Genomic DNA, 26,744 nt, shown 5'->3' with positions numbered 1-26,744 from the left:
GCTTGCATAGGCCCCCTGCGTTCCTGCAGCTCAGCAACTAAAGAGCTAATTCTTCCAGCAACCCGAAAGCTCTTACTCTTCATTTGGGCTACAATGTACGAGTGTTTTCCTGGATTCTGTTATTGCTAATTGTAAGAGAATGGCTAAAAGAATGTCCTTGGAAGGACCTTGGAGAAAATTGACATTCTCTGCAAACTAGATATAAGCCTGTGCACAAAGATTGTTTTTTATGAATCAAGGTCTGTGTTGCCCCTGGCATTTGTGATGTGGGTAAATTGCAAGTAGAAGCTCTGTCTCCTTATCCGAGATTTCCTTCTGAAGTAAAGAAAGTATGTTCCTTCCTTTATTGTTCTGTTCAGTTCAGCCCGCTTTGCCAGATGAAGATAAGGCAGTCTGCTCTTTGGTTAATTCCAGAACTTTTAAAGTTCATTATAGCAGTCCAGAGTTCTGGGCAGTGACAAACCAGTGACAGGATGATCTGCCTTGCAAACCTCACAACTGGAGAGTCAGATTCAGTCCTGTAGGCAGTCTCTAGAACATAGTTTCTCAACCTGTGGAACATGTACCCCTGGGGGTACGCGAGACACAGGCAGGGGGTATGCAGCAAAAAACCAAGTGAAGGGAGGCAGACGGCAGCCGCCGGCTTCTTGGGACGCCGGGTGGCAGCCGCCCGTGTCCTGCCCAGTCCCAGCTCCAGAGCTCTGAGCCGAGAGACAGCCTCCCACATCCCACAGCTTGAAGATGGGCAGCAGCTGCCTGCCGCCTGCCCACATCCCCGGGTCCCAGCCTGCGCGGAAGCCTCCTCCACCCCAGCTCGGGCTGGGTGGCAGTCGCCCACCTCCTGGGCTGGCAGCCAGGCGGCATCCGCCTACACCTTGCCCAGGTGGCAGCTCCCCTCCCCGGCTCAAAGCCCGGTGCCCAGAAAGCCAGGCAGAGAGCCCAGCGGCTTGCCCAGTCCTGGAGCCGGGCTCTACCCGCAGGTGTACTCTAGCTCTTACTCTTGCTCTAGCTGGGCAGTGAAATTGACAACTACGACAGCCCCCGATTTTACCAGTATACAAACCTCAAGGGGGCCCATACACTGTGATTTGCCCCAGCCCGCACCCCCTAGGGACGGCCCTGGGGAGCACTGCTATCCACTCTGGTGGGCCGCGAGTGCCTGCTCAGACCTCACAAGTTCCCACCTGTGTGAGGAGAACACCGCGTGACCCCGCCATCGGGCCATGCTGGCGTTGACCTTTGCTCCTGTATGGAGGAAGGGGAGGAGGAAGGAGGGGAGAAACAGCAGGGGGTTTGTGATCTGCCACAGCCACACAGAACGCAGAACTCTCCTGCTTTACGAGAAACACGGTCGTCCAGTGGTAAAGGGGGAAAAGATTGTATTTCTCAGAGTGGAAAATGGAGTGTTGGGTACTTATTACAATTTTCAGAAGTTAGGGGGACGTGCTACTGAAAAGGTTGAGAAACACTGCTCTAGAAGACTATTAGTGAGATAGGCTAAAAATGTCCTTCATCTCCTCCCTTTAGTAACCTGTTAAAGTAATGGATGTATAGTACTCATGAAGCGTGCCGCTACATTCGCACAGTTTAGAGAGGAATGTAAAAAAGCTAGAGAGAGAGGTCATCAAAAATGATACAAGGATAAGATAAGAGGAGACAAGCTGGGCACTAAACTTAAATACACAAAAGAGACAAGCTGGAGAATATAATGAGTTGATGAATAAATTTTTTAAAAAACAAAGGCAGGGAATTATTCCCAGGGCTAGGTAGACAGAGGGAAAAATTAAGACCAGTTGGGTTGTGCAATAGACTCTGTCCTACTGGAGCTGGTCAAGACACCATCATTGCAAGGCAGTTAGAGTGGGCATGAGATAGAAAGTCGTCCTGCAAAATGCAAGGGTCTGACTGGGTGACTAAAATATTCCTGTCTGTGGTTCTTTAATAATCACAGGCACTGTGTTCTGTGTTTGAACTGAGTGATGTGATGTACATTCTTAGCTCATGCTTCTGGTATGTCCTGTGAAACTCTGGCAAGAAATCTGAAAGCCACCTCAATAACGTGGGTCCTCTCACTCTCCCTCCCCTGGCTGGCTGAGAGCTCTCGAGGTCACAAAATGCTGATGTTTAGCCAATACCTGAGAAGGCGTTGGATGTAGAACTCCTTGTCAGCTGCTGGCCCAACTGCCCCTGCATCTTTCCCAAGCAATATGATGCCTTTCTGTGGAGTAAGACACTTGTGTTGTTGTAAAATGTGAACCAGTTAAAACTTAAGCATTGACGAGAAAGACCTGGAACGAGAGAGTGAATCTGCAGAGATGCACACATCTTCCCTTCTGCATGTACACAATAACCATTACTGAGGCAAGGAGGAAAAAATACCATATAAAAGGCATTAGTCAATAGTATTAATGCCCACAAGTATCTACAGATCCAAAAAATCCGGAAAATGAACCATGCAGAACTAACTTAACATTGCTTGTCCCGAGAAGAGTTTTCTTGCAGAGGAGGTATCCTTTATTGCATCCTGCAGACCACCCTCTTCAGTCTTCTGTTTGCTAGCCAGTTTGGCACCTTAACCCAGTTGAAACTGTGTTTCCCCTTTATGAGAGGGCAGAATGCCACTAAAGCAGATGAGTGTAACAACAGACATGTCAGAGAAGCAGTATGTGCGTCAAATGGGTATACGAGTGGTCAGATTCTTGTCCAAGAATGCTGCTGTAACAGTCCAGGAATCCCTGCACAGATTAAAGAGAGATGCTGTCATCAGTCCAGCAAAGTATTGACCTGACTTTGAAAAGCTTTACCTCATTTCCTATGGTTTGAATGGGACGTTTTGTGCTTTAGTGAATAAGGAGAAGTGTTTCAGGAGGAAGGGAGACTGAATAGGATGGTAAGGTTGTGTGATGTAAGCAGTTCTAGAAAGGAAGCACCCGTAGATCTTATCAAAAATGATTTCCCCATCAAATCGAGTTTCCTACAAAATAGGTGCAGAGACCAGATTATGACCTTCCACAAATACTGTGCTGATTCAGGCTCAAGAGTGCCATTTTATCATTTCAGCTCTTTCGGGTTATTGTTTAATTGTTTAAATGCAAAAATCAAAACCACATTATTGCCAAAGGAAAAACATCCCCTCTCCAAGTATCATCATGTTTAAAAATCAGCCTGATTTATTTAGAAAACAGCTCTCCAAGGACAGTACATTTGCCAGGCCTCATCAGAAATCCTCTTCTATTCTGACAGGATATTCCACACACACAGAGCAAGTGTACCATCAACCTACATTTTCAAACTTGGGTGCCAATATTTCGGGACCTAAAACCCATGCATTGGCACCAAAGAAATATAGCTTGCTTTTCAGCAGCAGTGAACATCCTCATCTCCATGCGTGGCCTGTCTGGGGCTTTTCCTCTTTTCTCCACAGCCCTCCTCCGCTAATCTTCCTAGTTATATTGGACTGCAGCAGGATTACTTAGCTCGCAGGGAAGACAGAATTCTATCATTTTAAATAAAGGTCATAAAGCGCGACACAGATGGAGCATCTTCCATCCAAGGGTCTCAAAGGACTTTAACAATAATTGATAAAGCCTCTTGACACCCTTATGAAGTAGGTGTTACGTCCATTTTAGAGAAGGATGAATTGAAGCACGGAAGAGTTGTGACTGGCCTGAATTCACACTGCGGATTCAGTGCCAAAACCAGAAACAGAATCCAGCAGGCTACACTGATCTAACCACCAGAAGTGGTAACTATTGGGGTGGGAAATTGGAATGGGCTAGTTAGATTTGAGGGAGGGAGTTGTGATGAGGTCATTATTAGCTTTTGTTCCTCTGACCTGTCACTATGCAGCAGTGGTGAAGTTGTAGACCAAGTAAAATCGTGTGTGTTGCTAAGAAGTTTGTTCGGAGCCGATGGTTCCATCAAGGATGAGGTTAAAGGGAGATGTGCTGTAGCTGCATGTGCTGCACAGAATCTGATGAAACGATGGACTGATAAAAATGTTATGTTTGGTACCAGACTGAACATTCATCAAACCTAGATACTAACAGGATTACTCTATGGCCTGGAAGCAGCGGCATTAAATGAAACAGACGTCAGAAGGCTGGAGGCAGTAGTGAGGAGAGCTCTTCAGAAGATGGCATGTGTGCAGTGGAATGATACGCAGACTTTAGAAGGAGAGGAGGGTGTGGAATCGGGGGCTGGCTACAATAAAAAAGATAACGATGGTGGGGACATTGCAGAAGACAAACAGATGATAGATGCCAAAGAAAATAGTGCAAACACAACCCAGGTTAGTCTGATCACTGCCTAGATGACAGGACATCACATGCAAGAACATGACCAACTGGGTTTAATGGAGGAGCAAGCCCTGGACCAGAATGAGTGGCGACGCCGTCTGCTCCCCATGCCTGTAAAGATGCTTTGGGATGAGGAGGAGGAAGAGGAGAGCAAATGGCACTCTACTGAAAAACTAGCTGACAATTGTTCTGTGTTTTGATTGGTTGATAGCCTCTGGTTGTCGTATAAGGAGAAACTGCAGTAGCAATAATTGGGCTTGTTGTGAATGATGTCCGAGATGGTGCATGAGATGCATGAAAGTACAAGAATCGGGAAATCCACGTGTTTCAAACTTTTGAGTTTTTGGCCAAAGGATAATGATGACAAAGAGCCTCTTTAACTGTAGTGGGCTTTGAAGCAGGCAATTTGGGAAGAGAAATGTAAGCCCTGCCTTGTCCACTGGAGGAAAAGATCACTGTAACAGGGTGCCTCACTCTTTAAGGACTGGAGGGCTGGAGCTAGTCAATCCCGGTTGCAGACTGAGCCACACTTTGAAGAGATCAGGGTGATTGCCCTATAAAAAGCAGCCAGAGGCTGCAATGAAGGGAGAATGCTCAGAGATCAGAAACTGCGAGGAATCAGCAGGCTCTCGCAGACAGTCCTGGGAGTTAGGACTGAGACTTCAGCCAAGTAGGAGCTGCCGAAGCAGGAAAAATGTCCCAGGCAGGAAGAAGAGAAACCTTTGTTTTGTGTAGACATTTGGATGGACTGGAAAACTTTATTTTGAATGTTTATTAATTTAGTAAAGCAGAACCCAAGAGAGGATGGGAGTGGACAAAAGTGGATTTTTTGAGTTTATTGAACAGTCCAAGGGGGGGAAACTGAGGCAGGCTACCTGTAGCATAACCATAGACCATGGGGGGAGGAGGAGGCACACAAAGGCATCTTCCCTGGTTACAATCACTGTGTGAATTGTCTGCAAGTGCAAATGACAACCCAGTAAAAAGGGGTGGCAAATAATCCACCTGCCAACAGCACTCCAATGCACATCAGTTGAATACTGTGATCTGTCTACAGCTTTTGTTTTTGTGTGCCAGTCTCCAAGGCATTCATTTAGCTGTGGTATTTCAGTTTTTAAATGATGTAACCCTTTTTGCAGAATTATTTTATTATCATTTGTTTGAGGCTGGGAGGGTGGAATACTCAAGACAACATGTGATACAAAATATGCCATTTACTTTCACAATATGCCAGACTCACAGTAAGCACATTCAAAATCACACAGGGCCATATTCTACTGCATAACCTTTCTCAATCGTTAGCCCAGATTCTCCAGGAAATCACTGGGGTTTTGCTTCAGGAAAGGTCTGCAGGATTTGGCTAACTGTTTTTAGTTGGAATTCTCTTTGAAATGCATGGGGAAATGTTAAAATGTGCTGTCGAATTCATATACATTTATTGTGAAAATAGTCAATAAGACTTAGCTATCAAAAGTCATTCCAGTTGCCACCGGTTATGCCTTATCAGCTGAGAGTTTACAACAAGCATGTCTGATAGACAGAGTAGGGGAAGAAAGCAAAAGTAGAGATGTCTGCTTGGAAGCGGAGTTTTTAATGTAACAAGGTGGCCCCAGTTAAAAAAGGAGAATTAACAACAATCTTTTCTATTCTTTCCTCTTTGTTACTTAAAACGCTCCATTAAATGTTGATTTCATTAGGAATCTCTCTAATCATTCCCCCAGTTTTAACCAAAATATTTCATTTTAAAAACTGTCTATCAGCTTTAAACTGAACACATTGGCAATTGGGGAATCCCACAAATTCTTTGGACCTTTGATTTTTAATTAAACGATGTAAGAGAATTTACAGTGAAAAGTAGTTACAATTTTAACTATTTTGTGTAATGCATCGTGTGAATAACTACATGCAAATCTCTGGGCTCTGACTTAGATACGTCACCAGAGTCATATATTGTATGTAACTGTATATTAACTATTACTCCAGTTGTCCAAGAAGCTCAGTTCAATACGTGATCATTATGATTGGCTGGCTCGGAGCCAAATCCTACTCCGATGCTGGCGCAATGAGCAGCCCTCACGGCACTACCCAGTCTATCCCTGGATTCAGGGATTCTGCTAACGATGATAGGACTTCTCCAGATGGGGATGAGGTGCTATGGAATACGCTTTGCTTCTCGTCTATATGAGAGTTGGTTATAATTCCCAGAAAGTCCGTGGAATAGGCTTTAACTGCAGCCAGTTTTATCTCAGTATGGGATGGAAGAATGGTGGGAGCTCGCCCCATAACTGAGATTTGCATGTGGGTATAAAGCTTTCTTTTAAAGAAGCCTTCTTCTTAACACCTTCTTTTCTGGCCCAAGGGTATGTCTACACTGCAGTCAGGAGGGGTGATTGCAGCACATGTAGACATACCTGAGCTAGCTTTGATCTAACTAAATCTAACTGAATCAAAGGTAACTTGAGTAATAATAGCAATGAAGCCATAGTAGCAAGGACGGCAACCACCCCATTATGTACCCAGGCTCCTGGGTAGGCGGAACTAGCCCATGCAGCTGTCATGGCTTCCCTGCTATTGTATTACACCTCCCCACTGCAGTGTAGACAGACCCTAAGCCTGCAAGGTTCTGCTAGGCCACTAGGGAAATCTGGGAGTTAGAAGACCTATAGACACCAACCACAATAAAAGTGAAATTACTCCATGTGGGTCCAAGGCTGTGTGAAATACTGTACAAAGCCATTGCATAGATTTTTTGCTAACGTGTGGGGAATGGGTGGACTCTGTGTATGGAAGTTTGCAGAAGGTATTTCACCCTGGGTGTATTTGTACCATTTTTGATAGTGCTTTGAAAAAGACAAGTTGTTCCATCAAATAAGTTCTCTTACACCTTCCTCTGACACGTCGGCTACTGGTCACTGTCAGAGACAGGATACTACATTAGATCGACAACTGGTTTGATCTGCTATGGCCACTCCTATATTCCTAGTTGAATGCAAATCACAGATGCTGTTTCTTTCTTCTAACCAAACTTGTACATTAACAAGACTAGTGTATTTTTCAGTTTTGTCCATGTGGCAAAGCTGTGAACTACAGCCATAACTTGCAAATTCCGAATGCATAATCTGTCAAGGTAAAGCATGCCAACACCATGTACATACATTATGTATGTTTCACATTCAGGAATGCTATACTGCCGACAGCTATTTTTTGAACCTTTCCTGCTTTGTTAAATAACTCTTTTTGATTTCTTCTAACCAAATGAATCACTTCAGGGTATTTATTTTGCACTTACAGAAATCAGACATCTCTTCAGAATATTTTTGTTTCTTTCATATGTTTCTGCAAGAATCTGCTGAGTTAATTGGCAAAAAACATCCTGAAAAAACTGTTCCAGCAATACTTAATGCCCAACACAGTATGCCAAGGAAAGGGCAGATACTGTCATTTTTGATAAACCACATCTAGCCTTTTCCTTTTTTCACATTCCTATAATTGTCTTTTTCCATTAAAGTCAAACCTGGATTGAACACCCACATGCTAGGAATCACAAAAATGTATTTAAATTGATGTGTTTCGTGACTGCTTGGCAAAACAGCACAAGAAAAACTTACGCCTGACATTGGCCAGATATAGAAATTGCAAACTGTATATAGCCAGAGGACCAATCGACACTTATACCAGTTAAGGGCACTAGTCAGCACCTCACAGAATTGGTTCCTATGCGAGAATGCAGACTGGCCCAGAGTCATTTCCCTTGATATTGTCTTGTAATGAGCGAGGCTGAGCAATTCTACATATTGTTTGACTGTTCGTTTATCAATCCTTTGTGTACCCTCGTTATGCCATCAGTCAGGTTTGTAGAAGTGTGCAAATAAATGTAGATCTATCATCTACACATCAAACTACCAGTATATAATCTATATTTATAAATATCAGTACGTTCTGTAGATAACTAAAATTAATAAACACACTAACACCAAATAGTGCCAATTTTCATGAGACCTTGCTTAGCACACTTTCATCATACGGATTCCATGTTCCTTTCCATTTTTAACTCTCTAGATTTTCCGGAGAAACAGTCTTTTTCTCAGACAAAATCTGCACATTTCTTTCCCGCGCTGTACCCTAAATTTTCAAAGTGACTAGTGATTTTGGGAGCTCAACTTGAGACAACTTAAAGGGTCCTGATTTCCTGAGACCACGTATTTAGCATTTTATGAAACTCAGGCTCCTTTTAAGGTTTCTCAGGCTGAGCTCGAAAAGCGTGAGGTGCCCATTCTATTTCAATGTAAAAAACTGTCTACCGCTAGAATGACTGGCACAATGAGACAATTTTTCTAAATATAATTTAGTCCATTTTCCTGCTCTTGACCCAATTTCAGTTGAAAGTCTTTTCATTAACGTCAGATCAAACTCCAATTGCTCAGCTTCTTTCTTTGGAGCTAGTGACTCCAGAGCTTCTTTAGCAACATCCACCCGCAGTGCTGGGATGACATATGCACACAGAAAGAGATCTAACAGCTATATTTGCACATTCGGGGAATGGGCAAGATTACCCAAAATTCACTGACGGCAGCTGCTGCTTCAACTACAACTGGCAGGCAAGCAACCATCTGGCCTGGCAAACCAAACACTTGAATGATCCTTTTGACTATCTAGTATAGCTAAAGTTATGTCTAAACAAAAACCTATCTAGAAGCTGATTCCTTGGAGAGAAAAAGAGAGTCAGCATAGTATCTGTGTTTTGGTTTATTTCCTTAAAAAATTATTTTTGGAGAGCAGAAAAAGAGGCTTCTTTATTTTAATTAGCTGATCAGTAATTTGAATTTTAATCATTTCCCATGAATCCTATTGATATTAACATTACTCCTATTGTTGCTACCTTGCAGTTATACACAATCTTTACTTGAGGATCTTTAAATGCTTTATGAACAGTTCACGATGATTTGATTAACACCCATGTGAAGTGGGAATTATTAAACCCATTTTGCAGAAGGGGAGACAGAAGCACAAAGGTTTAGTGACTTTCCTGCTGTCTCATGATACTGGCCAGTTTTGGAATACAACCCGGAACCTTGCAGGGAGGAAGGCCTCTTCTTTAGCAACTAACACAACATTACTTCCATTACCACCGTTTCTAGTGGCTACCATCTCACTGTCCATGTGATACTGCTCTGAGAACATTTAAATGATGGATATTATAAGAGTTTTATATTGCTACTATCCACTGTACATTTAAGTTCACACAGTAATTTCCCCTCATGGCTATTTTTCCTTATAGCCTTTTACAGGGAATCTTACGGAAAGCTTTTAGCAATAGAATTTTCACAGTTCTTTTTTTCACTGACATCCCTGCTTATTTGTCTGATCTCCTCTCTCTATGTTATCCTCAGGTAACCCACTAAACATTGCCTGCAAAGCATTCTTTGGATTCAGTGGAGAATCAGGCCCCATGATCTACTGGATGAGAGGGGAAAGATTCATTGAAGAACTAGAAGGTCACATTAGAGAAGGGGAAATCAGGTACTGTTTGGACTATGTATTTTACTGGTAAGGTATTTTACTGGTATGGCCCAGCAGGGAATTCTTTTTAACGGGTTTTTAATTTGAACCAAAAATGATTTCCTTGTCTAAAAAGTGATGGATGCTGCGAACCAGTGCAATCTTAGTTCATTCTCCTCCTTGCTTTTCCGTAAACGCTAAAGACACAGCGGCTATCAATGTGCTCTGAGGATATGTCACCAAATTCCCTAGGCTATCGCTGACATGCTTCTGAATGCCCTGGGGGTTGTTTTTAGCCTTTAACTATAATGATACTGGCCAGTACATTTGCCCCAAGTGGCTGCTCTTGGGAAATTAATGTTATTTTCAGTATCGATGTTAATCCTAAAGATGGGTGGCCACCTGCCAGAGATTTCCACACTGTTTCTCTTCTACTTAACATGTTGCCCAACCAGCATAGAGCTGTGTACAGTACACACAACATAACTTAACTAGTGCCTTCTCTAAGCGTGTATTTGTTCCTTTGTGCAGAGAAACAAGTAATCGTGAGGTTGTTGTTACCCATCTTGTGCCTTTCTTATTTCATCAGACATTCAGATTGCTGACTATTGCTTGCTGTAAAAGTTGTAAAAAAAAAAAAAAAAAAGAATCCTTCATAATATCTGTCTCCATGAATTTGTATGAGTCCAAATGAACTTCATAATTCATGGAGTTTGTACTTAACATTCCCTTGTTGTCCCTAGTTAACAATTACCTGACTAAAAGCTTTTTTGGGTAGGACCCACATCTTCATCTGTTTGCAGAACACACAATGGTACTCCTAATTCTCATTGACAAATAATGAATAAAAATAATATAAGAACCCTGGGTTTTTTTTCACATTTTCAAACTTTCACCTACTTAAGAACCATCTTTAACTGCAAGTTATCAAAGAAATCCAAAACAACGGATCTAAAACTTCACCTTAGTCACATGTAAGATTCATCACAAAATGTAAGAGAAGTTTTTTGTTGCAGTCACTGCGTTGTCTAATGACCACCAATATAAAATTCTTGCAAACTGCTGCCTTTCCAAATAATGAGCATTTTAAAAGCCCCGCATATGAAGTTCCTTTATAGCAATAGAATGATTTTGTCACTCCCCTGGAACATATCTTGGTTCCACACTAAGTCCCAAATTCTGCCCCAAATTTATGTGAATGCACCTTCCACTGACTTCTTTGAGAACTGCATTTGCATAGAATTTAACCCGGGAGTGCCAATATCTTTCAGTAGAAGTACATTGGGCTAGGTTCCCAAGGGCTGTGGATTTCTGCTCAGTGTAGCTGGGGGGAAGTGGGAGTCAAAATTGACTGCCATGCATCCTCACACTTACCAGAGATTGCTGGAGCATAGCATAATCTGAGCATGCTCCCTCCAGCTACTCAGCATGCACTCTACCCCGGAGGGCAAATTAGAGATCTCATTAAATTCGTTGTAAACCCTTAGCCCAGGTTACAATCTGTTTCTTTACCTGTTGGCTTCTCAACTTCTTTGACTGAATCTGAGGTTGAAAAAGTTGCACTTGTGTTCCGTTGCCCCTATCTAATTGTTCCTCTTAACTAGTTTCACATTTTCCCCCCAATTAAAATAGTTTAACTCAGTTTACAAACTCATAGCAATTCAAATGTCTTCTCTTCAGTAACTCTAATAGCACCATATATCACTCTTGTTTTTATATACTATGGTCAACATTAAAAGCTCAGCCAATGGCTACTACGCTGTTGTTTTAGGTCCTATAGTTCACGTCTTTTCTTTGATTTGAAAATAACTGCAGCCAACCACATGGTAACTATTTGCAAAGTTCTCATGGTGACCACTGTTGTCTACATCTCAGATTTACTCCACACTAAACACTGCGGTCATGTTAACAGCACTGCAGACCTGTCCATGTCTTCCAAGCAGTCTTTGTTATTGATGTTTTCCAAGATAAAAGGTATTCAACAGATGCTTAGAACTTGATTAGCAATGGTAGGCCTCTTCTAGTTGAGACTTTTCCTTCCATTCTGCTGTTAATGCAGCAGCATAGGTATGTCCCTTTTAATATTGCGATCAACTTGGAGTAACTTGGCATTGATACAATCAAACCAAAGAGTCTTCAGGCATTTTTCCATTGCTACGTGTCAGAGCTTTAACTCTACTACTTATCTTAGACAAGGCTAGAAGAACAACTCTTTGGTTTTCAAGCTTAATCTGAGTCTTCTTTGACTACTTCAGATATTGTCATCTATCCAAGATTGAAGCTACTCCTTTCTGTTCTGAAGTGAATTTAATATAGCTGGTTGAGATCTTTTGTACACTGTCATGTGACACTCCAGAAAATCTGGTGTCCATTTCCACTTCTCGTATTGACAATTGACAGAGAATTAATCTGTGCTTCCTTAGGAGAGCAGTACAATGTGTACTCAGGCATATTCCTCAGGTATATTCCTTTTGAAGTCATATCCATGGGACTATTTGCATGGGTAACTGCTATTCAGCAAGGTCTGGAGAACTGTAAGGGTCTGGTCAGTAAGGGTCTGTAGAACTGGGTCTGGAATGATTTATCAAGGGGTTGTGAGATGGCATGACAAAGAGGCTGAGGTCTGTTCACCATGAGGTAGTGATTAGCAGTGCAGGGGCAAATCAAGGGTAGGGTAGTATTTTTCCAAGTGAGAAGCTCCCTCTCCTTCCTCCCTCACCTACCTTCCCCTTGAATTAAGCTTACCAAAGGACAGAAAACTGTAGGGAAGAGATGGGGGGAAGGGAAGGAGGATAAGACCTTGGCCATGTTCTTCTTCGCCAGGGGTGTGTTTTTCACACTAATAAAAATGTCATGTAAATTGAGCCAGTGCTATTAAACAAGGAATAACAGTCTTTAAACCTGCCTGCAGAGTTGTGAATTGCATCTGATTGTCCAAGGAGTTCACAGAGAATTTCAATTCCATTCCTTTGCCACAGCAAAGAAATATTGTCCACTATAATTCTTATCTTGCAAATGACCCTATCAATTGGTAATTTTTTTGTCCTCATGTGACACCATAAAACAGTTTACAAATCCCTTACAATGTTTGTCTTGGAAAATATATTTGTCTTCCCCGCCACCCCCCTCTCTCCCCGCACAAGAAGCTTCTCAGTTTTTAAAACGGAAATAATTTAATTCCCATTCGATGCGTGAAAAGATGTGAATGGGGACATTTTCAGTTGAAACCCTCGTTTTCCCTCACTGATTGATCTAGCTCTCGGCACTCTCACCCACACAAGTCAAGTAGCAGGTGCAAAATGCTCCAAGAATACAGGAAGCTTGTATTCCACTATGCGTGGAACCAAAGTAAGAAAGCAAAACTACTACTGCTATTTAGCTAGTGTGTCTACACTGCAATCACAGGGTGTGACTGCAGCTCACACAGACAAGCCTGAGCTAGCGTTAATCTAGCGAGCTCAGGACCCGGAGCAGTGAAGACATGGCGGGGCACGCTTCAGCGTGGGCTAGCCAGCCAAGTCACTGGTTCCAGGTAGGTTTGTATAGCTCATGATGACGCCCAAGCTGCTTCAGCTTCACTGGACCCATTGCAGTACAGACATCCCCTTAAGTGTTTTATAGACAAATGGGAAGATAATGTCCGTGCCCTGAAGAGCTTGCAGTCTTAAAAGACTCTATACAGGCAAAGAATGGGGAATGAGGTGCAATAAGGAGCAAAGTGATTGAGCAGTGAAGCCCACCATACATCTTGTTAGTTCAATGGCTTCTGTTTGGAGGGGTACACCTATGTATCCTGTCATCTACAATCTATATCTTTTTGAGGGAACAACTAGGGGTTTTGTGCATTTTAGAAATAGCAGCCCAAATCCTCAGCTAGATATGAGAAGTGTACAACACAGGGCAGGAGTTTGCCTACAGATGTGGCTATAGATCACATGTTGATTAATGAAGGCCCTGATCCTGCAAAGAGCTACACCTGTTTGTACACTTACTCCCATCTGGTCTCATTGACTTTAGACACATGGCCATAGCAATCTGCATCGAAGCCAGAACTAGGAGCAATGGTCTCAAGTTGCAGTGGGGGGGTCTAGGTTGGATATTAGGAAAAACTTTTTCACTAGGAGGGTGGTGAAGCACTGGAATGGGTTACCTAGGGTGGTGGTGGAATCTCCATCCTTAGAGGTTTTTAAGGCCCAGCTTGACAAAGCCCTGGCTGGGATGATTTAATTGGGCTTGGTCCTGCTTTGAGCAGGGGGTTGGACTAGAATGACCTCCTGACGTCCCTTCCTACCCTAATCTTCTATGATTCTATAGGTCATTATATCTCAAGCTGTTGCATGAGAATTCGGATCCCTGGGTAAAGTCAATGGCAAAAATTCCACTGATTTCAATGGGACCGGGGTTTCCACCCTATGTATGTGGATCCCTTTGGAAGTTTAGGGCCTACATTTGTTAAAATTCTTCTGTTCTTCCCAGAAACCATACTTCTGTCCATTCATGGGATCAGCTACAAAATGCAGCCACTTAGAGACGGCACATCTTGTAATAAGCATTTATCATGAGCTCTATTCTGCTGGTAGAACGCAAATGAAAGGTCTAACCCCATTAGGAGCTTCCTGCAGTTTGCTGCCTTTATCCCAGCCCACCCCAATATTGAAGTGTCTCTCCCCTTCTGCAGAGTTTATTTCTCTGCCATTTTAATCAGCATCAGGATAAGTGACAACAATTCTCAGTCCAAATGCAAATCCTTTTTTTTTTTTTTAAAGACAGCTCTTTTTTAAGACGATTCTGCATTATTTAAGTGTACGGTGAGTGGCTAGTACTTTAATTTTAAACTAAACTATTATTCTGAATCTATTTATCATGATTCTGATCTGCCTTTATAATTGTCACGTTGTGTAAGATTTGCTGATTATAATAAATCTAAGCCTGGGAAACCCTGAAAACTCAAGAAGTGCTCCTGATTAATGTCCCAGATATTTTCTTTGTTAGTTGTTTTCTTCCTTCCCTGCTGAGTGATTTGTGGACCAAAATGGGGAGCATATTGTTTGCCAACAGAGAAGAAAGATAGTCCAGGGGTAACTATCTCAACAAAGAATATTAATAGAGAAATTGGACTTAATTCATTGGACATGTAATGACTCAGACAGATGGAATGCAAGCAAAAATTTGAGTCTGCAGGCTGAGCGGCCTCTCTCTGGAGGTTTCCATTCTGTCCAGAAATGATGCAAATTCAGCTTTCCTTGCAGTATTTCAGCACTTGTAGTCTGCGTCAGAACCAGGAAATGCAGAAATGCACAAGAAGTGGGGATGATTTTGCAAAAAAGACGCAATTCACACTTTTCCAAAGCTCAAAGACATGCTAGGTGTGGGACAGGTCTTAGTCTAACAGCACTCATACATGCTGTTCTCTGTGCAGATACAGTGTAACTAGATAAAATGTTGAGCATCCCGCCAGCAGGTTTTCTGAGAGTTTATCAGATCACATCAGTGTCTTGGGTTTATAGGCAGAATTTAACGGGATTAACATACCCTAAAGAGGTGGGTTAGAGAGGAGTTTAGGTCACAAAATCAGTTCACGCCCAAACTGAAGGAGTGGTCAGAACTGAGATGCAGATTCAAATTCTGGCCATGGGCTTTGTAATAGTCAAGATCAGGACCCTGAATCTAAACACCCACAATTTTTGGGAGTGTTCAAACACACAGTCAGTATGTTACAGCTGAAACCATCTTTCGCTTTGGATCCGGTTTTTAAAAAGTTGTCAGCTCTCATTTAGGCACCAAAATTTGTTGCCCAATTTTCAAAAGATCTCAGTATGTTGTGTGCATGTTAAGTGCTGAACTCTTTTGCAAATCTGGCCATGTCACAAGAGGAGCTGCCAGGTGCCTCGCTCTTTAGAAAATTTGGCCCCAGTGATGGTTGCTTAGCACTTGAAAAATCTGGTCCTGAACTCTTCTGAAAATCTAGCACCGAGTACAATGGGGCCCCCATCCTGACCTGTACCTGGTCGGAAATTGTCTATCTAAATTGTTTTTCAGTGGGGCAAAAACCATGGGTATTTTTAATGAAATGAGACACTTTCCATGGAAAATTTTGTCTTTTCACTGAAAACCCCAAAATCAAACCATTTTTTGTTTCAGTCAAAAGTTTTCAGATTTTGTTTTTTGTGGGTTTTTTTGTTTCTTTGTTTGTTTTTAATGAAAAGTCCAAGTTTCCCTGGGCAGGGGAGGGAGGCGTTCCCATTTAGCTCTGCAATACAGAGAACAAACCAGTCTGTTGTTGTCCCTTTTGTGATTTGCGCTATGTCTACGCTGCTATAAGGGCTTCCATGTAGCTGCTCTATGCCGGGGGGAGAGAGCTCTCCTGCCAGCATAATTCAACCACTCTCCCTCCCCACGAGTGGCAGTAGCTATGTCGGCAGGAGAGCGTCTCTTGCCGATATAGCACTGTCCACTCTGGCGCTTCTGTCGGTAAAACTTATGTCGGTCGGGGGTGGTTTTTTGCACACCCCTGACCAACAGAAGTTTTGCTGACAAAAGTGCCAGCGTAGACATAGCCTTATTGGGCAATGTCCTTGGGGAAAGGATTTTGTTCTTTGGTGGACTTTAATTTATTTGAAAGGTGTCTACGCTGTAGTCAGGGGCTGTGATTGCAACCTAGCTCAGGTACCAAGCACTGAAGCCACTCCAGCATGTGCTAGCCATCCAGGTAAGTAACCAGGATCCCAGGCGGGTTTCTTCACTCATGCTTCCTTGGCTTCGCTGCTCCACTCTCCGAGCTAACTAGATTAAAGACATGCCCCGAAGCCCTTTGCACTATACATTGTGCATGTAAAAACTGTGCTATAGGCATAACAATAACACATTATTTGTGAGTGCTGTGCAGAGTTCCTGGTATTTTTTTCTCACATATTACGCAATAATACACTAATAGGGCCATCCTCCTGGCTGATGTGACTCCATTGGCTACAGAGATGATCATGTTGATGCTGCATTTCCTGTTGTGACCTTGTTAGCTGTCTTTTACAAGCAGCTGATAAGCACCCTTCTGAATGATGAGGCACTTGATTTTTAGTCCAGTGCCATCATCAAAACCCATCTGGGTTTCTTTGTATTGGTTGGTCTGATTTTTACACGTTAGCACTAGTACAATTACATGAAAGGAAAGGACTCGTCATATCTCTGGCCTGAAACTCTCCTTGGCCAAGCCTGCCAGCCAGTTGTCACATAGAACTGCCCATTCACGTTGCTGAAAATGCTGCTACTGCAGGATTTCTGCAGCCCAAACCCTTCCCCTTTGTGCCTTAAAACTTGGGAAGTACTGATCCCTAAATCCTTGACCCGCCACATGGCGTGGCCATCAGAGGTGCAGAGGAGAATCCCACAGATCCCTGGCTGTATACCTGCTTTCATAGGTTTTCCACCAAGGCACAGCACAAGACCCTACCTCTACAGCACAGCCTCATAGCTCAGATCCACTCCATCGTGTTGAAAGGTTGCGGAGGGGAGCTAGTGCTGCTTCTGAAAGGAGTAACTGGTGATGCTTTTACCTGTAGTATGTTAATTCCTAGTGGAGGTGAGCTGAATATGTCACATCGAGTGACTGTTCCTCTGACTGCCACTGCTCCCACCACTGCTTCAGCTCCTTGGAGCAGCCATGGAGTTGACCGAGGTAGCTAGATGGCACAAGGGGGCAAGACCACATATCGAATAGCTGTCTTTCCCTCTGCATGATCTTCCCATTTCTCCTCCACCAAGCAAGGGCCCTTTCATGTCTCTTCCGTGCTGGGTAAGTGGAAGGAAGCCTTTGTCCTCTTGTACACTGTCTGGCACAGGTTGATCCTTTCGTGGGCTTTCTGTCCCTTTATCCATCAGACTAAGAGGAGACATCATTCTTTCTTTCAGACTCCTCAAAGAACATCTTGGAGAAAAAGAAGTGGAATTAACATTAACCTTTGATGCTGTTGGGGAGGCAGACCTGGCTAACTATACCTGCCACGTGGAAAACAGAAATGGACGTAAGCATGCCAGTGTCCTTCTGCGTAAAAAAGGTATTTGTTTTAACTCTCATGTGCCTTGGAGGTTGGGGTGAGATCCTGGCTCCTCTGGTGTCAATGGCAAATCTCTCCTTGACTTCAAGGGGCCAGGAATTCTCCCTGTGTGCTTATTGCAGCTAAAATATATGTGCATTTTGGCATATACATTTACCATTAAAGTGTAACAATGTTTTAGAGAATTAGTGAACTCTTCTTTAGGCTCAGTGATAGAGTAATATGGCCCCAGCTCCAATGAAGTCAATGAAAAGATTTCAATTTAAACCAGCTGCAAATTTGACCCATAGAGTTTACTGGAAACACACAATTTAATATTGTAGTTTGTTTTTGTATTTCTCCTTTATCATATTTTCACTGATTCAACTGAGTGTTTTAAACAATCCAGGTGCATACTGATTTATAACAAGAACAAAAACACTGCTTCAGACAAGGCTGTTAATCAATGGACCATTACCTCAGCAGCGTATTTACTTTTACCATGATATTTGCAGGAAACCACTACAGGTGCCATGGTACTTTTAATACTGTTGGTTGTAAATGACTGGAAACATCCAAATTAGTAGTATCTTTTAATAAACGGTGTGGTTTTGAACAAGCCATTATCTCATACAGACTGTAAACAGTATCTCATTATAATCCTTCCTATGTTGTTAATTTCAACAGCCTCTCATGGTTGTAAGTAGGGTGACATTTAGAGGGAAAGACTCCGGCAGCCTTTCCCGGCTGTCTCCCCGCACAACGTGTGGTGTCGATGTAGCCTTATGGAGATATCCCTATTCAGTCTAAAATGCAACCTTCCAGCGGGTACAAAAGCTATGAAATTGTATCTATTGGAAAAGCAAAACAGAGGTTATGTACACCTATTAAGGAGAATAAAAATATATGGAAAACAAAGCAGATTTTGCCACAGGAAGCTCACAGAAGGGTTAACAAATTGGCGCATCACTACTATCACTTGGTTGTAAATGCATTTACCAGAAAAGGACAGTTATGTTTATATGTGCACCGGGAAGCTTCCATATAAAGGTTGCTTAAGAAGTGTTTTGTTTTCTTTACTGAATGTTTAGGATGCACAAAGAATAGTAAGAAAACATGAGGCATTTCAGAATGCTCATGAAGTACTTAAGAAATATTGCTGAGTACAGAATTTGAAGTTGGAAAGAACCTCTTTTCAGTTATTCTTTCATCTCCCTTTGCGTTGTGACTGGATAAATTTCATATTCTCCCTAGAGTACTGCCAATAGCTGAATGTCAGGTCTTGCTTTGATGGTAATTCCAGAGTGACTCTTGGCTGCTTGTCCCATTGCCTAACTGTTGGGTTATTTATAAAGTTCTTCTAATATTTACCCTAAATTTCCTTGTTGTGCTCTAAGCCAATCATTTCTTCTCCTGTCCTAATTGTCCTTTGTCTCCTTGTGTGGACTTGTAAAGTACCCACAGACCTGTGAGTATAAATCATGATGCTCCAACTATAATGTTAAGGATCAGAAAGAAAGTCAAACTATAAACGCTTTCTGGAGTGTCTGGATTTAGGCGCTATTCCATTAAAGCACATGCTTAATAAGGAAACTGAAGCCAACCAAACTGTTCACAGGCTTAGATTAAACTTGTGCTTAAGTCCTTTGCTGGATCCATATTTTAATTGTCTTGCAAACAGGAAGGTTAGTTTCAAAGGATAAAAAACACAGCTGTCCCTAAAAATCAAGAAATACTAGTATTATATCCACACAGAACTGGTGCTATATCTAGTTATTTAGTATTCAGTGTCATGCAGAGCAGGCAACTTTGCCTACAAATTAAACAACTGCAGAGGTAGCTTTAGACACGGAAACCAGTCTTATTGTCCAACATAGGTAAACAAAGATATAGGTGTGCTCCTGAGCCATGAATACCCCAGGACATTCTCTATCACCTCTTTCCTTACTGGTGTCTTTCAAAGACCCTTTATTGTTTGCTTTGATGTATTTTAAAATGTATTTTCCTCACAATCTTTGCCTCCATGCTGCCTTAGCATGCCTGTTACTTACGAGTCCATGGAGTCATAGGTTATGCAGACTTCATTCACCTATCAGCACCTTCCCTCAGTAAATAACAAGGAAATAGCCTAGAATTCCCTTTAGATGAATTTGAAAACAGTCCAGGGCTTTTCTGACAAAAAAAATCTAAGTGCACTATAAAATGAACATCTTAGAACAGGAATAATTTGTCAAGAGCTGCTGAGTCAAATCAATCAGTGGTCCGAGTTGCAAGACACAGTAGGCTTTTTAATGAAAGGATATTGTGCAACAATATCAACTCAACACTTATTTTAAGACTGTCTTCTTCATGTCAGACATAAAAACACTGAGCTATTGGTTACCTGGTATTTCTAGTTCTCTTAGCATTTAAACCAGCTCAGTGCGCCAAATAATATACCATGGATGAATCCTTTTTTTCATTATTTTCCATAAGAAATTTTCTTTGCACCTTTTCCCGTTATTGATTTTCTTTCAAATCATAGTATAAGAGCCAGATCCTGAGATTCTTCATGCTCCGTAACACCCTACTCCACGAGTTATCCCATTGACTTTAATGGGACTACTCAAGGAGACAGGGATTACTTGTTGTGACTTGGGGCCTAAATGAATGCATTTTTTGGTTTTGATAGAAGTAATGAGCTAGATTGGGAACTGCACCAAGTTTGGAGACAGTGCAGCTGAAGGGGAAAGGTCTCTAAGCCACCCTTTTGCTCCCTTGAGTCTAAGCCAGCCAAGCACTGCACCAGCCTAAGTGTAAAAGCCCAAAGCACACATCCTACCTAGTCCATGGGAAATTCTTCTTCTTCAAAATATTCTTTCGTCCTGGTTTGGAATAAAAAGTTGAAATTTCAGAATTTTCTGTGAAATGAAAATGTTTGTTTGGCAAAAGTCAAAAAGATCTTATTGATGAGCTGCATTTCAATAAGGTCACAGTGCTGTGTTTTGACTTTGTCTTATCTAACAGTATAGTATGTTTGTGATAGTATATTTCTATAGAAAGGATAAAATCAAAATGAAGCACTTCAATAATTTTTGGTCAAAAATTAAGACAAAATCAATATGTCCCTAGGAAACTTTTGATTTGAATCAAATCGGCATTTTCCAATGGAAAGCTGTTCTGTAAGAAAGTTTTCATCCACCTCTAGTCCCTTTTAAGATATGGCATGCGCTAAGCAAACGTTTGAGAACTCCTGTCTTATGCACATTGGTGCCTTTAGTAACCATCACATCTAAAACAAAGTGGCACTTAGCTGTGTGATGTACATCCCTGGCTTCCCATTGGCCATTCATACTTGACATAAACATTACATTGTGCACTCTAGAGGCTAAATCAATTCTCAAATGAGTTAGCTGAAGCCCTGGCCTACCAGATCAAATCAAGTCATCCGTTGACTTCATAAATATCAAAGTTTTGTCTGGGGGAACTAGAGTCTCCTAAATAATAATGAAGTACGTCTAGTATAATTACTTTTACAGACGATGTACGGTATTTGATGCTTGTGCCAAAACAGAGGATGCAGTTAGACTCTGTAAGTTATTTAGAGACTGATTAATACTCTGTGTAAATTCATTGTATAATTCCCTTGTGGAAGAGTTATGACTATAGCCTCAAATGCATTTTAGATGGCCATTTTAGACTGGCAGTAAAAGGAGTGAATGGGTAAAGTATAATAATAGTTAATGAACTGAAAATTAGGTAGACTTAATAAAGAGGTAATAAAGAGAAGCTGCATGGTTGTACTTGGAATTGCACACTGAATTACTGCACATAAAGCTTGGAAGGATCATAACCTGTCTCTCTTTTCCTTCTTATTCTAGATTTGATCTACAAAATAGAGCTTGCCGGAGGATTGGGAGCTATCCTTCTCCTCTTTATTTTGCTTGTGACTATCTATAAATGCTACAACATAGAGTTAATGCTATTCTATAGACAGAATTTTGGAGGTGATGACTCTGTGGATGGTAAGTACTCTCTTAGGGAAACTGACTGACTAACCAAAAACGATATCATGGGCCCAGTGTTGAGCGACTTGATTTTAATTGAAGCCAAAAGTTGCCTAAAGTCAATTGAAGTTGAGGATATCTAGCACCTTGAAGGATAAGGCCCTAAAATCCTGTTTCAAAATCCATTCAAATCAATTAGATTTCTATTGACTTCAATGAGTAGGCAATAAAGGAATTGTACTGAAGCCTCTTTTATAAGCCTTTTATTGAAGACAAATTGTGAATGGATTTCTCAGAAGAATTCAGTGAGGTGAAAATCAGTTCTGACCCTTTCTCAGATTTCTAAATTCCATTCAAGTTTTGCAACACCACACCCAACTAAGAACAGTCACCAGTAAGGCGCATGCTGCAGACTGGAAATATTTCTTGCTGGACAGTTTTCACTATATTTGCAGATTTAAAAGAATCAGCAAAATATATAGTAATTATTTCGGTTAATTAATAGGTAGGTGCCATTTCTCCCCATCAAATACTAGTGGGGAGCCTGAAAATAATTTAATGCAGATATGCGGACTCTTTCAGAGAACTGATTGGAATGGAAGTTTGGTGTAAAGCAGATTTTTTTTTAATGTTTTCCCTCCAATATCTAAGATAGGCGCTTAACTTTTTCAGCAGTCGGACTACTCATGCTTATTAAGCATGTGCTTAAATGCTTTGCAAATCAGGACTTTAATTGCTAGACCCATGAGGTTTGATTCACCACTGCATTGTTCTGAGATCCTGTAAAACTGGAGTAACCCAGATGTGAATCAGGTCCCTATAATTCATTCCATACTACTACACGCTCTGTCTGCTAAAAGTCTAGAGTGGCATTTTCAAATGCTCTTATGCCACTTGGGACCATAAGTCCCACTGAAACTCAGTGCACCTGAATCACGTAGGCACTTTTGAAAATCCTACACCTTAAAAAAAACAAACACGTTTTGGAAAAGGAGAGGGGAAGGTTTTTTTGTCATATGCAAAAATAATCAGTTTCCCCTGAACTACTCCTTGGGCTCTGTGCAGCATCAGTGTCAAAATAATTATTCTTTCTATTAAACGCTAGATGGATATGTTAAGTGAAATCCTGGCCTTTTTCAATTTTGCCATTGACTTTGATGCGGCCAGAATTTCATCTGTTGGCTTCAAGAATGCGGGATGCTACATATGAGGCAGGGGAAAATAATTTCCCCCTTACTCTGTCTGATCTGCACTAGTAAGAGAACTTGGAAACTATGTTTAAATATCATGACACAATACAAGTCTCTTCTAAATGGTCAGTATTCAGACTGAAAAATCCATTAGGTAAAGACAAAGGGCCAGGTTCTTAGGTGGTGTAAATTGGTGTAGCTTTATTGACTTCAATTCTGACCAGCTGAGGATCTAGCCCAATTGATCCAGCCTCAACTCTGAATTGCCTGGGTTCTGTTGACTTGGGTTTTCAACATCACATTATTGCTATTTTTAATGGATTTGTTTTTTTGTTTGGTTGGTTTTCATTTGAAAAACAACCTGTTTCCTGGAGGTTTAGCAAATGCCCCTTAGGCACACAGGTAATTTTTTTACCTGTTAATTTTGGAAAAAAAAAAAAAGATTGTATTTCTAGCGGATGTTCCAGTTTGTTCAGAGCTATTACAGGCTAAATTATCCATCTCCTGCAAAGCAATCCATAGAAACAAAGAGTCTTAGTGAAATCAGAGGTTCTGTATGGATATTCCTTCTGCCTGTGCAGTTGCCTTGGGAATGTGTACAGGCATAAAGGTACTCTTGTATAGATCCAGTTACACAACTGGGTCCTATCACTATTCTAATTTCTCATTTATTTATTTTAAATGGAGGAGTTGAATCCAGATAGATTTGTTTTATTCTGCTGTTAAAAAAAAAAATCTTGTGTAAGTTTTGTTGGATAAATTCATATTCCATACAGTGTGCAGCTATATTTTTAAAGAAAACATTTTGACAATGCTAAGGATTCAAAGGCTCTCATTGGAGTTAAGGGCAGCCAGCCTTGGAAGCCTTTTAGAAACTAAAAATCAAAGCCAAAAGAGACAGCACCAGTGATGAGGTAAGGGGAGAGGGGCTCTGTTTACACACATGATGGATCTGGTGCCTGTGAACCAAGGGATTCTGGACTGCAGCAATGTAAAGTACGTATGCACATGCGTGCACACACACACTTACGCACACCCCACACACATTAACTTCAGTGGGTGCTGGATTCTGCCCAGCTTGCCCAACGATTGGAGAAGGGATTCTGTGAATTAGCTATGTCCATCTTTATGTCTAATACTAAATGACACACAAAGGCCCACAACAACTTATTCTCTTTGTCTTTGTATCATCCCAGGCTCTTTGGTTGCCCTTCTAGGCCAGAATAACTGTGGTTCACAACCACTCTAGGCATAGATGGGTTTAGTGGCCTGACAGCACATGGGCTCCAGCTCATGTATTTTATTTTAAATACAAAAAATCTGCTTCACAAACTCTTGTAGCTCTTGCATCTTCCACCTTTTCAGCAGTGCTACATTTGGGGGGAGGGGAGGAACAGTATGATGCTGTGCTCCAGCTTTTCTCAGCTTCCCCCACACTCCCTTCTTTCTCTAATGAGCAGCATTGAGAAGCGTGCATCATTCTAACCGTTCAAGCACTGTTTTTTCAAGAGAGACACTGGCATATTTTCAAACTACAGTGGGCTTAGCCCCCTCTCTTTTTATGACTTTTGATTTCCTCTACAGCCTCTCTTCTCCCTTGTTTTGTTTTTGGTAGCCTAGACTCACTCGTAAAACAGCAAGGACCCAATTCTCAAGCAAGTTAGACATACAACTGCCTGTTTCGTTAGCCCATGGAAATACCCATAATGTGATTGAGCTTCAAAAATTGGTGATTGTATACCAAAGTGGCAGTATTGCCAACTCAAATATGAATCAGGCCTAAACAATCATGAGATTTTTTAAAAAATAATAAATTTGGAGTCTTTTTTTCTATGACTTCAGGTTTCTGAGCCCTTAAGTTATACTCAATTTGCACTTTCAAGCTATTCATTGCAAACACAAGGGCTAATACAATACTTTTTTTTTAAATTAAAGCAGAGTTTTTATGTAATTCACCTGACTCCAGGAGCTGGCACTCTAAGAAAGACACTAAATATCACGAGGCTCATGATAAAATCATGAGAGCTGACAATACTGAAGTGCACAGTTAGATGCATAAGTAGTCATTGGTGCACAATAATTTAATTTGTGTGTGCAAATTAGATGCAAAATACATGCCTAACTTTTTGGAAAATCAGACCCAGAAAGTCCATGTGTGTTAAATTCACACAGACACATGCACTTGTGTTTCCCGACACAATAATTTTTCTAAATAGCAAGTAAGATTTAAAACAAACTTCAGAAGTTTGTTAACCTTGAGTATTAACCTGATCTATATCTTGGCTTGATTGTTTTGATTTCATTCTACTTTAGAACCAACAACAGTGGCCATCCACGGGGCTTGCTTTACTACCTTTGCAAGGGTCTGAAATGTTATCAGTGGCATCTGCCTCCTTGATCATCTGTTGGCTGTCCTCTGAACATCTTTTGCCAGGCTTCATTGTTGCCTGGAGTGGCAGATTTTGGAATTGCCTTCAGACCTATCTGGCTTTAATTCTTTTGCTGCTGGTCTTCCTGACTGATGTGCTGCCCTCATCACCACTTTAGTAGTTTACTGATACTGAAGAAATGTTAGGATATCAGTTAGACTAGATTCCACGCTGCTCTGGTAATTAAATTCTTTCTGCTAACTGAGCCATTGAAGATAATCAGGCAAGACCTTGTTCATCATATCAAAATGTACCAGACTATCTTCGAACCAGCAATAGTTCCCTTGAGCACCCTGTTGTCAACGTGAAATCAATTCCACAGCTAAATAAATAAATGCCTACACCTTGTCTGCTTTGGCTCATGAACCACAGTGGACTAGATTTATCTAAGGAATACTAGGAAAATAGCCATCATTTATAGAACATCAATTAATAAATCACATTCTGGTCTACTATTTATCTTCCTTTAAAACAAAATGTTGATGAACATTAACTCTGCTGTAAAGAATTTTTCCAGTTGTTCTTTACAGAAAATTGGTGTTTAATAATCCCACTTTCACATATTTCTGTCTTCACTACATTAGCTGTTTGGTTTTTCATTTTCTGTAAGTAATGATCACTTGTGACCATCACTAGAGACCTAGCTGTTAAAACTTGATTCTTTCCCATATGTATTTTCCCCAATATTTCTGAAATATTGTAGGGGTATAATGAGGGTAATGACCATTAACTAAGACAGCATTACAAACCTCAGACATTAAAAATCATGAATCAGGCCCCAAATCCCCCCTGAGATTATTTTTTAAATCATTAGATTTTTTTTTTTTTTTAAATTGGGGTTCTTTATATTTGCCTTTTGGCTTTTTGTATTTACTCAAATCATGTTCTCAGGCAAACAGAAAGGCTAGGAACATTTTTTTTAATGAAAGCTCAGATTCTCCCCTACTCACATGAATCCAGGAGCTGGGGCTTTAAGAAAAACTCCAGATATCATGAGACTCAAAATAACATTACAAGAGTTGGCTACACTATGTCACTTTAGTATGGTGTGAATGAGGTTGTCCCCACCTCGTTCTTATGTGGGTGTGTAGGCAGTGTCACGATCAACCTTACTCTCTGTTATGTCCCTGATTACACTGCTTCTTCCTAGTACCACTAAGGGTGCAAGCCATCCATAGCCATGCCAGCATTCACCAGCAGAGCTGGCCAGCGGCTTAGGGAGGAGCTGAAGTGATTCAGGCACTGTACTCCCCCGAACTCTGGGAAACTCTGGGTTTGATTAAAGCACAATAACAACTGGCATTTCCCTGGG

General features: G+C 41.3%; 1 protein-coding gene across 1 annotated transcript in view; it reads left to right on the top strand.

Annotated features, from left to right (window-relative positions):
- IL1RAPL2 (interleukin 1 receptor accessory protein like 2) overlaps nucleotides 1-26,744 on the top strand; it is a 513,137-nt gene that overhangs the window by 471,055 nt on the left and 15,338 nt on the right. The window contains exons 7-9 of the mRNA XM_067548147.1: nucleotides 9,689-9,818; nucleotides 17,703-17,848; nucleotides 21,688-21,831. Coding sequence (XP_067404248.1) covers nucleotides 9,689-9,818; nucleotides 17,703-17,848; nucleotides 21,688-21,831 — 420 coding nt within the window. The remainder of the gene's footprint in view (nucleotides 1-9,688; nucleotides 9,819-17,702; nucleotides 17,849-21,687; nucleotides 21,832-26,744) is intronic.

Source organism: Emydura macquarii, unplaced genomic scaffold (genome assembly GCF_026122565.2).
Source record: "Emydura macquarii macquarii isolate MOO-44397 ecotype Brisbane River unplaced genomic scaffold, CSIRO-AGI_Emac_v2 contig_1253, whole genome shotgun sequence".
In the NCBI taxonomy this organism is placed as follows: Eukaryota; Metazoa; Chordata; order Testudines; family Chelidae; genus Emydura; species Emydura macquarii.
This window is presented reverse-complemented; position numbering and strand designations above follow the sequence as displayed.